General features: G+C 28.1%; 1 protein-coding gene across 1 annotated transcript; it reads left to right on the top strand.

Moving 5' to 3' along the window:
• Positions 1–4,031: 4,031 nt before the first annotated feature.
• LOC139425137 (solute carrier family 35 member C2-like) lies at positions 4,032–13,530 on the top strand. Its single transcript, XM_071178432.1, has 4 exons — positions 4,032–4,143; positions 5,624–5,799; positions 8,238–8,367; positions 12,457–13,530. The coding sequence occupies exons 1-4, from the start codon at positions 4,041–4,043 to the stop codon at positions 12,594–12,596; spliced, it is 549 nt and encodes a 182-aa protein (XP_071034533.1). The 5' UTR covers positions 4,032–4,040; the 3' UTR covers positions 12,597–13,530.
• Positions 13,531–15,715: the final 2,185 nt, after the last annotated feature.

Raw genomic sequence — 15,715 nt, 5'->3', positions numbered from 1 at the left:
GGATTATTAAAATGAAAAAAAAAAGCAGGGTGTGCTGGAAAAAAAGTTGGCATTTCTGTATTAAGCATCACTATCACTGTTTTTTAAAGTTTATTGAATTTAACCAGTGTTTTCATCATAGAAAAAAAAAATGGGTGAGCATTTCTCACACTTTCTCAAAAACAGAGTGAGATTTCAAAAGTTAAGTGAGATTTCAAAAAATTAAAAAAAAAAAAACACGAATAGACTTCATTTTTTTAATTATAATACATTTTTAACATTTTCTATTTTTTAAAACACTGAATATTTTTGCTGCATTTTTCTTTTACAAGGTATTTATCCATCTTACATTAGTGCATAAAAAATTTGAACTTCTTACATGAAGAACCTTACCTATGGTAAATTGTGGTTGCAGGGAAATGCGTTCCGGAAGGGGTTCCATGGTTCGAAGGGGTAGTGTTCTATTGTTCGAAAAGGTTTTGAACAAATACGGAAGCTAGATAATGGGGCAAATGTTGCAAATAATGAAAGATCCAGGAAGAAAAGTGAAACCGATTTTATTCTAAATAGTGTAATGCGAAACTTTTTCCAATAAGTGAGAAATTAGCGAATTTTTAAATTGATTTATAGAATTCGCAAATTTCTCACGGTAATTATTTTTTAATGCAAGAAAAGAAAAAAATATGCAAGATTCTCGCATTCTCGCTCTGTAGTGAAAATACTGTTAACATTTGTATAGATTGTATATTATTAAGGTTTATTCAATTGTAAAAGTGTTTTTTGTTTTAACCATCTAGTAATAGTATTTAATATCTATCAATATTATGATTCATTTTGTGCCATGGTAGCCCAACGGTTAGAAAGTCGAATTGGACTGAAATCTAATCCTCGACTCTGCTAAGCCCTTGCCAAGTAAATGCAATCTGCATGCTCGTTAAATCTGTGGAATCAATCAGTCGCTGAGCAGTACTATGGGTATAGGAATTTAGAGAAAATTTCATTCCCTTTCAGATCTGTTTGTTTAAATTGAGAAAGTGGCCTGATGAATGAATGGTGTGGCTATCTATTTGTGGGGTTCTGAGATAAGATGTGCTTGCACCCTTGCAGTGCTCTCTTGTGAAACAAAAGGCGCACCTCCCTGACTTAATTTGAAAAATTCCAATGACTGGCTAGATTGACTTGTCCAAGTGTCATTAGAAACTTGATACACTTATTCTTCATTGTGCATGAGTTTTGAAAATATTGGAATATTTGAAATCATTTTAAAAATCTAAAAGCAAATAATTTTTTACCTCATATAAACTGCTATAGTATCTATCTATAAAACTGTTTCCTTTTAAAAACTTTAATTTGTGCAGTTACTGATAATATTCTAAACAAATGTCAGCAATAGATAAATTATATTACTGAGTGAAAGGTTTTTTTTTTTTTAAAGCAATTTAGTGCTTTGATACATGTCCAGAAAAGTAATGAATGAGTAATTTTTTTCTATTATTTTAACAAAAAAATAAATTAAAATAATTACATACTCTAAAATTATTTATAAATCCTTAAAATAATTTTAAAGTATTTGAATATTTTCTAACGTTCTTATGAAATGTATCTCTAACAAAACCCCATTTTCTTACTCGTGAAACACAGGATTGTCCAAAAAATGTAATGTATGCAATGCCGATAGTTTATCCCAGAAATATATCCCTTAAAGTAATCTGATGTCTTAAAATTTGATGAAAAAGTTACTATAGATTTGATTTTATTTAAATAGAAAAGTATATTGCACCAGTGAATATTTAATCGATATAAGCTAAATATCAATAGAATATCTAATTAGCTGCTGTTAGGACTATTATTCTCACCATTTAAGAAGTGACCTCCCTGCATGTACGAGTTTAAAATATACATGAACAATAAAGTATTAAGCTAACTTAACTAGGATGTTTTTAAATTTATGAAGTTTGATTTTATTTTACATTTTATAACTGGCATTGGACAACCAATCTAATTCTGAGTTTACGACACTCAATGTTCAACTACATATCTTTAAAATTTTAAATCCAACTCCGGAAACTCCTATATCAAGGATTGGAACAAATTATCCTTAATGGGGTGACGGTGTATTTTTGATGAAACTAACCCACATTTGAGTTACTTTGAGTAGAAAAACACAAAAACCTTATACGATTATCAAGACTGGAAAGAAATTCTAACCCATTATGCGTCTATCTGTGACGATATTTTACGTCAGCATATTGGTAGGTGCAGAATGCGTATTAACCAAACAAAGTTAGGATTATTACATGGGTCACCTCATTAGAAGGCTAACACTACATTCCCAGAGCCAACGCCACTCAATTAAGCCAAATTAGCTTAAATAATAGTACAGAGATTTTTAAGCTTCTCCTAAATCACTTGTTCCACTTCTCTGTTAATTTTACTTTTTAGGCGATAGATTATTATTTTTAATTATTGAATTATTTTTCTTATTATTGCCTAAATAAATCAAGGATTATTGTCAGCAATAATAGTATGAAAAAAATTTACTTTTCTATTAAACGACATAGTACTATTTTTCCTTTAATTTTGCTTTACGGTAGTTAAACTATTTATTTTTAATTCAAATACAGATGATTTAAATTTATTTAGTTTTATCATCTCATTTATGAAGGCGTACTTTATAAATAAATAAAATTTATAAATATTAATTCACTGACGTTGTTCATTTAAGTCTCCATTTTCAACTTCAGCATTAAGTTTATAAGAGATAACGAATAAAAAATAATGAAAAGCTGGTTAGATTAAACCAACGAGAAAAACATTTCATTAATTATCTGCAACTTTAAGATTATTAGTGAAGTTTTCTGAGAAACAAAACTTCTTTCATGAAATTAAAAACTTCATATTTTTCATTATTAAGCTATAAGCTAACAAACATCATTTATGTTATTATTGAAGTGGGCGTTATTGCCAAGGTAGGCGTGTTCACATCCCGTCGGGGTCACCAATCGACAAACTTCGAGTATCGACAATGTCAACTATCATCTATGAAAAGGCATAAAGTCGAGTTAACATGTCTTATATACTAGCGAATTGTAGTTGTAATTTTGTAGTGGTANGCTATTACTCCAGAATTAAAATAAAATAAGTATTTTATGATATAATTTTGTACTACAATTTCTTTTCAGAAACTAAAATTCAGGTTAACTAAAGTTATTATGTTTAGATGCTTTTCTGTTAAATATATTTGTTGCCATTTGAAAAAACAGTAGAAAATACAGTACAATTGTTTTGTTATTATTATATGCGTAATAAATTTTTAAATTCCACTACTTTTGCTCACATTTTTATTATTATTATTTTATACTGTCCTTGTAATGAATGTTACTTTTCACTCTGTATAAAATTTAAAAATACTTCACAATAGTTCGATTTTTGGGGGGGGAGGGGGTTCATGAAATAGTAATTTTTTAACATTTTTTTACAGTTTCTGATAAGTTTTTTAAAGACGTAATTTTTTTTTAAAAATATTTTATTGAATTCATTTTATCTAGTTATGTTTAAACATAGTATTGCTTATTATAGGATCATAAAAATAGCATTAAGCTAATATTCACACATTAGTTTAGTGCTTAAAATTACCTGAAAGATTTGGTAACAAAAATAATTTATTGTATTAATATCAATAATTAACAATGCTCTCTTGTCTGCACATAATGACATTAATAAAACTTACATGTATATGAATCTTCTAAAATTTTACCACACTTGTAAGACCAACTCTTTTTTTTTAAATTCTTTAACAATATTTTTGTTTCAAAATGTGCTGGAGGATTTTTTTTTTTTAAATTTAAGATATTAAGTGCACAACACATAAAATTTATTACCAATAAATATGCAGTGTTATGCTTTGATTCTTGGAAAAACAGAGGGCTTTGTTCACCGACCTCTGTAAATTAAAATGAATCATCTTTTTCCATTGATGATTTTTAAACTATTTTGTTCCAAATATTTTACATCAATTTTTTTATTGCATGTTAAAAACTGTATAAAAATTTTGTTTATTAATGAGAATGTTGCTTTCAGGGTTAAGTAATCCAGTTGATATGATTTATCATGTACAACCCTGGATGGTTATTGGCCTTTTGCCCTTAGCTATAGTATTTGAAGGTAATTAAGTCTTTTTTAAAATATTTAGTATGTGTCGTAGGCTAATTGAATAATCCAGCTCTTTAAAAACAGCAATTGTTATTTTGTAATGTGCTTGTCAGGTTGTATCATGGGTTAGAATCCTTTTGCCTTCGGACTACCCGTGGGAGGTTTTTATAATTTTTCTTCTCCTCTCCCATCTTATGGATATGAGTTAATTCCTTCAAAAGTTAGTTTGCCCCATGCTTGATCCTTGAATTCCCTTGATTTCTGAATTGGGATCAAAATTACAAGACCTCGAAGTTCAACATTGATAGTCATAAACTCAGAATTGGTTCAGCTGTTCAACGCCTGTTATAAAATATTAAATGAAATCAGCCAATAAATTATTAAATAAAAATTTTTTTGGTATATATTATTTAATAACACGTTAAGATGTTTTTTTTATTTTTTTTATTCCTAATGGCAAGATAAAAAAGCGACTGCAACAAAAAATACAAAGAACCATATAGGGAAAAACAAAGAGAAAAAAAAAAAGAACCAGAGAAACAGCACTAACACCCGTATTCACCATGCCGAGTTAAATTCAAGAGTAACTCGGGGATCGGAATATCCACAGTTCAGAGTTACTCTCGGATTAACCCTCGCTTTTTATTCTCCAACCGTTTTCAACAGAGGATTTCACAACTCGAGTTTAACACTTGCAGGAAATATAACGAGGCCTTTGATTGGGCAAGGTAAAACCATGTGACTTTGTATATAATATAAACACGTGCATCGTGAATAAACAAATTAGCGTGAGTATCGCTAATTTAAGTGGAAAGGTTTTAAGAAAAGATATCTTTCAAAAGAGTCTATTTCATCTAACTCTTCTAGGTCATTATTTATGATAGTTGGGACATATCTTTCCCTTCTTCCAACTGTTTCAAGAAATTCAAGATCTTCAAGCTCAAATGCAGGGATAGAATCCTCCATCTTTTTTGTTTACAAGCTCCTCGTCAATAGGTTACCCTCCGATAACTCGGCAAAAACGGAGGATTACCCGGAGTGTCAGAACTGTCGATGAAATCTGCGAGTTTGGCGAAATTTCGGCTGGAGAATAACGTTTTGCACTAAACTCGTGATTTTACTCTTACCCATAGATTACCCGGAGGTAATCCGTGTTGGTGAATACGAACGTAAGGAAAGAAGAGCTAATAAAAATGTTTGAAACTATAAATATCTTAACCGCAAAAATGTGTTACCGGAATGCAAACACAAAGAGATGTGTATTGAAGGATATTGGGATTGTATTAAAAGTAAATTATTTTGTAGTAGTAATCAGAATTTCAGTGCAATTGCATTTAAGCTTTTAATAGATAAATAAATGGTCTGGTTGTTTATTACATTTATTTATTTGATTAGTTACAAAGCACATTATTTTAATTGTAAATTTTTCAATTTAATTTTAAAACTAAACTGCTTAATTGTTTTAAATAAAGCTATTTGGTTTGCTTATTAGGTATTCCTATTGCAACTACTGAAAAAGTATTTCGCTATAAAGAAGTCAGCATGGTTATGACAACAGTAGGTTATATACTTCTTGGGTCATTTCTTGCATTTCTTATGGAGCTTAGTGAATATTTACTGCTCTTGTTTACTTCAAGTCTTACTCTGTCCATAGCTGGTGTTTTTAAGGTAAAAGTGCTTATTAATTATAATAAATAAATTATAAAATATATGTCATTAAATATGAAATGTGGACTTTTATGTGAGTTTAATTTTATATATATTTCATTATAGCTTAGAATAAAGCATATTTTTAAAATTATCCTGTTTACCTAATATAAACATATTACATATGGACAATGTGATCTGGATTTTAAAATATTGAGATTTTAAATCTTAAATTTTGAATTTCTTGCAGTGTTATTTTTTTTTAATGAAAATTTATTCTAATATTTAAGTTGGACTTACTCTTGAACGAAGAGATCATTTTTAAAGTCGCTCTATTATGTAGTATGTTTCTACATTTTATTCAAAATAATGTTGAATAGGAAAATGTACATTATTATATTTAATGAATGAAATTGTTTTCTGCTTTCTATATATTCTCAGGGGTCTGTCCAGGCCGAATTTACTACCGTTTAGCGGTACCTTCACAAATTCAACTTTAGGAAAAACAGTAGTTTCACAAATTCAATTTTAGGAGAAACGGTAGTTTCACAAAATACTTTTTCTTAAAATTTCATTTTTGTATCCCTTAAGAAACGATAAATCCATATTTTTGTGTTGATTTTTTAATATAATTTTTAATTTTTCACAAATTACGTCTAAATTTTCACAAAATAGGTACCTGTCAGAAAAACCTAGACAGACCCCTGATTCTTTATTTAGTTGGCCATTGCTCACTTTTATATGAAAATTACAAACTAGAATACTACGTAATTTACACAATTCAATTATCAAGTGCGTAAAAGAATTTCACTTAAAATTTGTTAATTTTAGAAAAATTCGAAACTATATCTAAAAAATTAAGCAAAGCTCAATTAAATATTTCTATATGTGACTTGAAGATTTATTTTTAACAAGCTAATTTTTTGCTACTATTTGTGCGTAGTTTATATAATGTACAATACAAAAATATGAAAACTACGTAATGTAATTGTTTGTTAATCAGTTTTGTTAGATTATATGAACAAATTATTAATATTTGATAATTACTGTTAGTTTTTTTATCCTATGTTTACTGTTTCTTATATTTACTGAAAAATTTATTGTAGTTTTTTATCTTATATTTACTGGGAAATTTGTCATTAGTTTTTTATCTTATAAATAAATGGACAAACATATTCATTTGTGCAATTATCTTTCGAAGTGGAATTTTACTTGAAACATTTATTTAAATAAGTGTAATTTAACATTTCCTGTGAGTATATAATAAACCGTATAAATTTTCATAATTTTGTGTTCCCAGGTTGCAACAAAAATGGTAAAACAAAATGTAACTGAGATCCATATTATTTTTAAAAAAAGAAAGAATAATAAAATCATTTCACTTATACGTTAAATTACAATCAACACTCAGCAGCTTTAAATGTGAACATTATTTCCTTTGTGAATTTTAATTGCTTTCCCTGTGGCAGATTTTTTTCAATCTTTCTGTGACATACCTCTCTATACTACTAATATTTTTCTGTAAGATATTTTTAGAAATAACAAATATGCATGTTAAATGCATAATATGCATGTTAAATGCATAATATGCATGTCAACTTCAAAAAAAAAATTTTTTAAATTAAATATGTAAAAAAAATTTTATTCTATATTGAGGATGATATTCTCACATTTTGCAGGGGGAAGACACACTAATTATTTCCTTTTTTGCATATTTTAAATTACACATTTAAAAAAATTATTAAAAAAATCTTGAAATCCGTAGCAGTAACTACCGGGGGGGAGGAAAATATCGAGTGTGAAATCACGCGAATCAGACTCTTCAAAAGAGGGTTACTAAATGCTTGTTTTCATTTCCAGATTCAGTTGTTGTTATACGTAATATCATATTAAAACTATCGGGATTTTAAAAACTATGTGGAAATCAATCGTAATAATTGCATAAAAAAATTAGAACCAAAATTTCTGCAGAAAAGAAAATTACAAATTTTTATTTTATTACTCTTTACACTATTCTCAAATGAGAATAGAAAAATTACAAGCATTTTTTTTCCACTCCGATGCACTAAAAAAGCATCTTTTGTATGTAATTTTGAAGAGAGGATAAAATCTTTCAAAAATTTCTGCAGGGAAAAAAAATCTAAATTTTTTACTTCCTAACAAAAAGTCTTTCTACAAGAACTCTGTGACAATGTCGCCACGATTCTGCTACAAGGATTGCTTTCACCATTTTTTTAAATGTCTATTAATATAAAATGAATAAATCATTTAAAAAAATATTAAGTAATTTTTTCACACCATAAAATTGTCCCTAATCTTGTTTTACTGAAATTCAATGTTGATTCAATGTCAATAAAGAAATTATATACATTTTAAATTGGTTTTTATTCATTTAAAAATTATATAATTGTACTCATAGTTTATTTTTTTTTTAAATTTTATGTATTAATTTTATTTAGGAAGTTTGCACGCTTTATTTAGCTGTGAAGTATACAGGAGATCATATGTCAACTCTTAATTTTATTGGGTTGTTAGTGTGCCTTATTGGAATTACCCTTCACGTTGTTCTTAAAGCTCTTCATTCAGATGGTAAGTTTGTGCCGAATTCCAAGTGTTCCTTTTGTATTCTTCTCTGTGTCATGTTCTTTTTTAGAAGGTTTCTTTTTTCTCTGTATGAATAGACTTCGCAAGCTATCATACCCATTATTTGAGAAGAAAAAGTTTAAGCTACATTATAAATGTGGTCTTTAATGAATTATATTTTGATGTATGTATTTATGAAACTTGTTTGCATGTTAAAAGAAAAAGTAATGCTGGATTTAAAAAAATATTTCTACGTTTTAATTCTTATTTTAATAAAAATATAAGTGTTTCCCTGATTTAAATTTTATTTTGTTTCATATTAATATCTGTAGCTCTTTTTCATGGAAAATGATCAAAATATTTTTGGTAACATAGATAACATATAAGTATGTTTTTGAAATTGTAATTATCGTTATTCTACTTATTTTAAAAAATTGCTTAATCTTATCGCAATGTGACTATCATTAAAGTTTACATTTTTTTATTATAGTAATAATTTGAAAATAACTTACAATATCAGTTTACTTTAGTTTTATCACACTTACAATGTTTTTTTTTTTTTTTTTTAAAGAATTTGAAGTTAAAGTAGACAATTTAAAAAAGCCTCATTTTTTGGAATTCTGTTTAAATTTTAGATTAAATCAACTAATTTAGTTCATTTATTTATTAATGCTTTTTTTCATTTATTTATTAATGCTTTTCTTAAATCAAAACTTCTCTTCTCAAAGAAAAATAGTGAAATCCAAAATTAACTTTTAATTTTTTAATGACACAGTATTTTATTTCTAGGGCCCTATATCAGAACATCAACTTGTTCAGATATACTTTTTAGTAAAACAGACTATAAGTAAAACAGAAAACAAACATAGATAAAATCATACTCTTGATTGGGTGTCGTAAGTAATCATAATTAGTGCCAGAGCACAGAATGAACTGATGATAAAAATTTATTGGCTGTGGCACTACAATTGTTGTATGCCTCTTAAACACTTTTATTGTTGCTTATAACTGTCTTTCTGTTTTACTTTTTCTCTCATAACAGTAGCCAATCTTATTTTATAGTTTATAAGCAATACTTCCTGTTGTATTTTACTATGGCAACCCTGGGAAATATTAAATTTATTTTGATCACTAATAAAATGGGAATAAAAATGCTTGCATTGTCTAATGCATTCTGTGCAAGTCTCTTTAAATTTCTTCTCTCTGAATTTCACTAACCTCTTCTTAGGTAAAGAAAATTCTCCTATGGGGAACCTCATTGTCTCCTGTTATCTTAAATTATCTTCAATATTTCTTTCCTTCTGGACTTTAAGGTATTCTTCTCTATCTTTTCTTTTTTTCTTATGCCAGGGTTGCCAGCTTTTTTTCTTGTTACTCTCTATGTATATGAAGGGATTGAGATAGGCAAATTTTCATACAATGTGAAGAGAAAAAAAATTTAAGATAGAAAATAATTTTTTTTTAATTTGCGTCAACCCTAATTTTAATATTTCATATTGTATTTAAAAATAAATCAATAAATGTAAGCATTATTATTAATCACTAATAATTACTTCTGGAATCATGGATTTTTAAAATGAAAAAAAAAAAGCTGGGTGTGCTGGAAAAAAAGTTGGCATTTCTGTATTAAGCATCACTATCACTGTTTTTTAAAATTTATTGAACATTTGTATAGATTGTATATTATTAACGTTTATTCAATTGTAAGAGTGTTTTTTTTAAACTTTAATTTCATCTAGTAATAATATTTAATATCTATAGATATTATGATTCATTTATGTGCCATGGTAGCCCAACGGTTAGAGAATCGAATTCGACTGAAATCCAATCCTCGACTCCGTTAAGCTCTTGCCAAGTGAATGCAATCTGCATGCTCGTTAAATCTGTGGAATCAATCAGCCGCTGAGCAGTACTATGGGTACAGGAATTTAGAGAAAATTTCATTCCCTTTCAGATCTGTATGTCTAAATTGAGGAAGTGGCCTGATGATTTAATGGTACTGTTATCTATTTGTGGGATTCTGAGATAAGACGTACTTGCACCCTTGCAGCGCTCTCTTGTGAAACTAGAGGCACGCCTTCCTGACTTAATTTTCAAAAGGCCAATGACTGGCTAGATTGGCTTGTCCAAGTGTCATTAGAAACTTAATACATTTATTCTATATTGGGCATGAGTTTTCAAAGTATTGGAATATTTGAAATCATTTTAAAAGTCTAAAAGCAAATAATTTTTTACCTCATATAAACTGCTATGATATCTATCTATAAAGCTGTTTCCTTTAAAAAAGTTTAATTTGTGCCGATACTGATAATATTCTAAGCAAATGTCAGCAATAGATAAATTATATTACTGAGAGAAAGATTTTTTTTTTAAAGCAATTTAGTGCTTTTAGAAAAGTAACATTGCAGAACTGTGCTATTATTTTAACAAAAATAAATTAAAATAATTACATATTTTTAAATTATTTATATATCCTTAAAATAATTTTAAAGTATTTAAATATTTTCTAATGTTCTTATGAAATGTGTCTGTAACAAAACCCCATTTTCTTACTCATGAAACACAAGATTGTCCAAAAAATTTAATGTATGCAATGCTGATAGTTTTTCCCAGAAGTACGAGGCGCATCCAGAAAGTAAGTTTCCCGATGTTTACCCCTTTAAAGTAGGCGTAATTAGCCTGGTCAATTGTGCATGAGTAGCAGATCTATGACGTATCAATCATTTGCCAGCCAAAGAGGTCCCGCCTCGTACCAGTAGCGTGGTAGCAGTGGTCTGAAATGGAAGCTCTTATTCCTTCTCCCACCACCTGCAAGGTTTGGTCCGTGATAAAGTTCTTGAATGCACAAAGCATTGCGCTAATTGAAATTCATCACTGGGAGTTGTTTGATTATCCACCATACAGCCCTGATCTTGCTCCCAGCGATTTTCACGTTTTCTTGCCTCTCAAGAAATTCCTGTCCTCCGGTGAGCGTTTGACAACGACGAAGAGCTGAAGAGGTCTGTCACACATTGGTTCCATTCACAAACGGCAGAGTTTTATGACAGAGGGTTACAAAAGTTGATCCCACGATAGGACAAGTGTCTCAATTCTGGTGGTGGCTATTGCTGAAACATTGCTGTACTTGTTGCCAATAAATATGTTCCTGAAAGTGTGAGTTTTTTTTTAAATAGGGAAACTTACTTCCTGGATGCTCCTCGTATATATATACCTTAAAGTAATCCGATGTCTTAAAATTTTATGAAAAAGTTATTATAGATTTGATTTTATTTAAATGGAAAAGTATATTGCACCAGTGAATATTTAATCTATATAAGCTAAATATCAATAGAATACCTAATTAGCTGCTGTTAGGACTATTATTCTCACCTTTTAAGAAGTGACCTCCCTGTATGAACGAGTTTAAAATATGCATGAACAATAAAGTACTAAGCTAAAATAACTAAGATGCTTTTAAGTTATTGAGATTTTATTTTATTTTAAATTTTATAACTGGCATTGAACATTCGACCCAATTTTGAGTTTACAACTATCAATTTTCAACTCCATAGCCTTTTAATTTTGAACCCAACCCAGAAGACAGAGGAACTCTTGACTCAAGTATTAGGACAAGTCAGTCTTTGTTGAGGGCTTAATAATGGAACTAACATACATTTGCATTTCATAGATAGGAAAACAACAAAAACCTATTCTAATCCCAGATTCGTCTAAGATTTTTGCACCACTGAGGATATTTTCTGTCAGTACTGCGGTGCATGTAAGCCGAGAGTGGGATTCGTATGAAACAGGCACCCCTGGGATTTGAACCTGGGTAACCTTAATAGGTGGCAAATGCTCTATCCCCTAAGCCACCGCAACTTCATCAAAGTTTTATTGTAATAAATTTTGAAAATTTTACTTTTCACAACGTTTCTTCTAGCATTTGTTTTCTTTATTGTAATATTTTATTATGTATATACTTAGTCTTTCATATCTATTGTTTACTGTAAATGAATTGTGAAAATTTCAATTTTTACACTTTATTAACATTTTTTCAAGTATTTATATCATAAGTTTTTATTGTTTGTACTAACTTTCGTTTATCTATAAATCTAGATCTAATAAAAGACAGAGTAATTCAGGGAGAGCAACATGAGCTTCAAGGTCTTCAGCAGTTACTAGCAAATAATGGAACAATTTACGATGATGATGAGGAGGATATACTATTTGAGACAAATTCTGTTTCACATCGATGATTATTTGAAATGCTCAGTGGGGGAAAAAAACTTGCCTCATATTTTTACTAAGCAATTATGCTCAATTACTATTCCTTTATCAGAAACCTGATGTTAAGAATCTCTTCAAAATGTTTCTTAGGAAATAAATTTTATCAGTACAATTTCTTATTATCTTTGATACAATAATTGTTTTTAGTATTTATACTTTACATCAGCTTAACTTGGTAGTGTTGCAGAAGCTATACTGTAATGCTGCTCTAAATAACTATTTATCTTTATGTTTAGATTTTCTTTCTTTAGATTTCAGAGGCATTTTAAGAAAAAATTTCAAATCATGAGCTTCGTATATTAATTAGCTATATAACAAGGCTGATTTTTCAACAATATTTTGTTTAAATTGAGTCTTATTCATCACAACCATTGATGAGTTTCAAAAGTTGTTTAAGTTTCAACAACCCTGAAGGTAGATCGGAGAGAAAGAAATGAAATTTGAACTGACAATATTCTGGTGATGAAATTTGTTTAAGGTTAAAACATTATCATAATTAATTTTGTTTTTCTTTTTAAAACAAAAAGATTTTTGCGCTATCCAATAACATATTGAAGAAAAATTTTGTCTAATTATTGAAATTTCTACTATAGGTAAAAAATAATTTCATTATTTATATTTGATCAAAATTAAGAAATTAACATTTATTATGCTGTTTAAATATCAAAATATGGTAGCTATGTTTATATCTGTACTTCTTATACACTATTGTGGATCATTTTAAGTTAGGGGCATTGTAAAGGGATGTGGGTGCGTAAGTCAAACTCCTTGCTTAGTTGCCCTTAAAAAGAGGCAAATAAAATTACATTGGGGTGATAAAAACCTATTTAATTGAAAGATATTTCTTGATAAAAATCCTAATCTAAATTTTAAATTTAATTTTCCTATAAATTCATTCCAAAATAATGATGTGGTAAATAATTATTTGCAGTTAATAATTATTTGCAGTAATAATTATAATTGTGGTAAATAATTATTTGCAGATCTCTCTCTTCAATATTTTAATTCAAAGAAACTTCCTTTTTGCATTTGTTTTAAGATCATATTGTACTCATCACAAAATATTTTCCCTCAGCCAAATATTTATCTGTTAAAAAGCTTAATGTCATATAAAAAAATAACAATGGATTAAAACATTTAGTGAATAAATCATGTCATTAAAATTACGAGTATCCTGTTTAGCTTACCATTTTAGATAACTTTTTATTTTGAAAATTTTTTGCCCTGTTGAGGTAAACATGCCTCCTCTTCATAATTATTAGAAATTAAAATGAATTTAAAAAATCTTGACTTATATTGATAATTTTAAATTTATGCATAATTTTAAGTCTGAAATTTTTATTAATATATTTTACATCTTTGCTGTTTGAAGAAATTAAGTCAAAATCAAATTTTACTTTAATTGTTGATTAGATGAGATTTTTAGGGCTTTTGTCCCCTTACCTTTTTTCCTGCATACTACTGTTTTAACAAATGAAAACAAGGTATTTCAACAGGCGATGCCTATGAACAACCCATTTACACTCTGCTAAGTTAATCTAATGTAAAGTATATTTTTATTTTTCCATTTCTGGAGTAAGCCAAATTTTTTAAAATGCAATTTTAAATTAAATGTAGTGGCAAAAATGTTCTTTTTTTCTTACTGTTCCATACTATAATGTAAAAGTGGATTTATTAAAAATGAATTTTTTCTAGTTTTTATAATTTTTAAACCTTTTAGCGAATAACATGCTATTTCTAAACCTATTGTGAGTTTCTAACAGTTACTCAACACTGTCAGGTTAAGCTTTGCTTGTGTCCAGTGCTCTCTTTAATAGAAATGTGAAAACCAACCACAGTTTTGTGAAATTAAAAACCGTTTCTGATCTAATTTTGTAAAATTTAATAAAACAAATTGGGAATTATTAATAAACTTTAATGATGTTTGTCTTTTTTAATTCTTGAAAAATGGGTAATCTTTCATTATGGAAAATATTTTATTATGAAAAATGGGTGATAAATTATTAATAATTTTGTTAGTAACTAATCTATTTTTCCTGTATAATTCCTGATAGCTCTTTTCAGCAAAATGATGAATTTAGTTTATACTTTTAGTTTTTCTTCTTGTTAATACTCCTCTGAAAACTGTGGATTTTTATTTTTCTTGCCAAAGGAGCTTCGAAAAGCCCCTTTAATTAAATAATTTTTACAAAATATCATAATTATATAGATATATTTTATTTAAAAGCATATATTGTTAGCTTTTTTGTGACAGTGAATGTTATTATTTCTTTAAAAAAATGAATAATGTAGCAAAAATTACTCAATCTTTCTTTTTTTTTTACTTCCCATTATATGTTTTAGTTGTTATATGACTTTGAAATATTTATACTTTATTCAAATATTAAATTTTTATTAATCATTATTTGATTGCAAAATATTCCTTTGAATTTGTTCCAACAATTTAATTTTCCCTACAAATCTATAACTCTTTTCATGTTATTTTTGCATTTAATACACTTTTAGTTTACCAATTTAATGTTTTACAATTGAAGCTCCTTTTAAGAATCAGAGCAAATGGAGCTTGCTCTGATTTGTTCCAATTCTCGAATTTAATTCATTCTTATGCGACTGACTTATCAAACAAACATGTTCACAGTTTTGGCATGATGCCATCTATCTTAATTTGCTAGTTTTGTTTTCAATGTTTGAAATTATACCATCTGAAAAATATATTACAGTATAGATTAAAAACTATAAATTAACTAATAATAGGTTTATAACTTTCATAAACTAAGGGAACATTCCCTCAATGTCTGGTATCACTAGTCTGCCCATATCATGTCAATCAGATTTTCCATTTCCCCATATGTATAAGTTTTCATGTGAATATTAAAGGTATGGGTACTAAGACATTTCATTTAACATTAAATTGTTTAAATAAAAAAAGTAAGGAATGAAAGTCTTTTTTTCTTTCCTTTGCTTTAAACTCTTTTGTCTTCTAGCCATTTATGAACCCTAAATGATTTTAACAAGTCAAAGCGTATTCCACTGGCTACCCAAAAAATTTTTGATACTTCTTTTTATTAAGAAGCCCTATAACATTCTC

The sequence above is a fragment of the Parasteatoda tepidariorum genome, chromosome 3 (assembly GCF_043381705.1).
Source record: "Parasteatoda tepidariorum isolate YZ-2023 chromosome 3, CAS_Ptep_4.0, whole genome shotgun sequence".
NCBI lineage: Eukaryota > Metazoa > Arthropoda > Arachnida > Araneae > Theridiidae > Parasteatoda > Parasteatoda tepidariorum.
The sequence above is the reverse complement of the archived record's forward strand: the minus strand, read 5'-3'. Positions and strand labels throughout refer to the sequence as shown.